Source organism: Myotis davidii, unplaced genomic scaffold (genome assembly GCF_000327345.1).
Source record: "Myotis davidii unplaced genomic scaffold, ASM32734v1 scaffold1006, whole genome shotgun sequence".
Taxonomy (NCBI): domain Eukaryota; kingdom Metazoa; phylum Chordata; class Mammalia; order Chiroptera; family Vespertilionidae; genus Myotis; species Myotis davidii.
The window spans coordinates 283,707-285,395 of record NW_006297143.1 but is presented as its reverse complement, the minus strand read 5'-3'; the positions used below and the strand labels follow the sequence as shown (position 1 = coordinate 285,395).

The window sequence follows — 1,689 nt, the reverse complement described above, 5'->3', positions numbered from 1 at the left end:
CACAGGCATTCATCTTTTCCTGTGCTTCCTGTTTAAATATATAATTGTCCCATGTGTAATGATTTAATACCTCAATTCATGATAATGGTCTTCTCTACAGAGAATAAAGGATTGGGGAGGGACATCTAAGGGGCTTCAATAACACTGTCTAATTTTTAGATTGACTGGTGGAAACACAGAAGTTTATAATATTATTATTAATATTTACACCTTTTATGTATCAGGTATTTACTACTAATTTAGTGTACAGAAATAAATGTCTCATTTAATTCTGGGTATCCCCATCTCCCTATGGCTATAAAGAGTGTGAGATTCTTTTTTTTTTTTAAGGGGATTTTGTGCTCCTTGTCCTCTCTCCTTTCTTTTTCTAAAAATATATTTTATTGATTTTTTACAGAGAGGAAGGGAGAGGGATAGAGAGTTAGAAACATCGATGAGAGAGAAACATTGATCAGCTGCCTCCTGCACATCTCCTACTGGGGATGTGCCCGCAACCCAGGTACATGCCCTTGACCAGAATCGAACCTGGGACCTTTCAGTCTGCAGGCCGACGCTCTATCCACTGAGCCAAACCGGTTTCGGCAGAGTGTGAGATTCTATCAGGACCTATGAGCCCACAGATTCCTTTCTACATTAGAGCAAGCCATTATCCTATATAATAAAAGGCTAATATGCAAATTGTCCCTACGGGTGGGAGTTCAACCAACCGGGAGTTAGACATGTGCTGACCAACAGGGGGCAACACAGAAAATGGCAGGCATCAGCAACGTGGTGCTGGCAGTGGGTGACAGTGGAAGTGCTACCAGCCCAATGGGTCCTGACAAAAGCAGGATTGTGGCAGGATCGGGGAGCAGGTGAGCAGACAGTGCCAGGCCAAGGTGGGTGCAAAGGGAGGCCCCAGCTGGCAGGTGGCAGCCACTAGGGACCCTACCCATGCACGAATTTTGTGCACTGGGCCTCTAGTCTATAATAAAAGTGTAATATGCTAATTAGACTAGAAGACCTTCCAGACGAAGCCAGGACTGCGAGGGAAGCTGGTGCCGGCAGCCAGGGGAAGGAAGGCCTACTCTTGCATGAATTTCATGCATTAGGTCTCTAGTTTTATATGAGATAACGTGTGGAGACACTTGGGTCTGAGGATGTGTATCTCATACTGTAGTCTATGACAGTTACCTTGGTTAGAACACCCCAGGTTAGAATAAAGTGGAGGACTCAGTTGGATTCGAGGGTGGGTTTTAGGTACCTCTGTTCCTTGGTCACAAAAGGCTGCTCCACCCAGGGCAGTGTAGGCCAGTTTATGACTCTGTCCCCACCTTGGAGAGCATATGAGCTTCACCAAGCTAAATTTCATGTAAAACATAGGTTTTTACTGCTCGTGCCAGGAGAGACTTTAACCAAGCCAAGCTTCCTCATTTTACAGCTGAAGAAATGAGGCCCTTACAGCATAAGCAACTTATCCAAAGTCATACTGCTAGTAAGAAGTAAAGCTGGGACTCAAACTCAGGTCTCTGGAGTACTAAGACAGTGCTTTTTAGAGCATACTTGACATTCATTGAATTTCCTGGCGTCCAACTTTAGGTCAGCTGGGCCCTTAGTTCATCATTCGGGTCATGATTCCATGCCCTGGGGAATCCTATCTCGGTAATCTGCATTCCTTCCCAGCTTTAATTTAGTTCTCTTCTCTACGGA

General features: G+C 44.8%; 1 protein-coding gene across 1 annotated transcript in view; it reads right to left on the bottom strand.

Moving 5' to 3' along the window:
* MSH5 (mutS homolog 5) overlaps positions 1-1,689 on the bottom strand; it is a gene marked incomplete at its 5' end in the record, with an annotated part of 40,363 nt that overhangs the window by 32,945 nt on the left and 5,729 nt on the right. Inside the window, one exon of the mRNA XM_015569848.1 lies at positions 1,244-1,313. Coding sequence (XP_015425334.1) covers positions 1,244-1,313 — 70 coding nt within the window. The remainder of the gene's footprint in view (positions 1-1,243; positions 1,314-1,689) is intronic.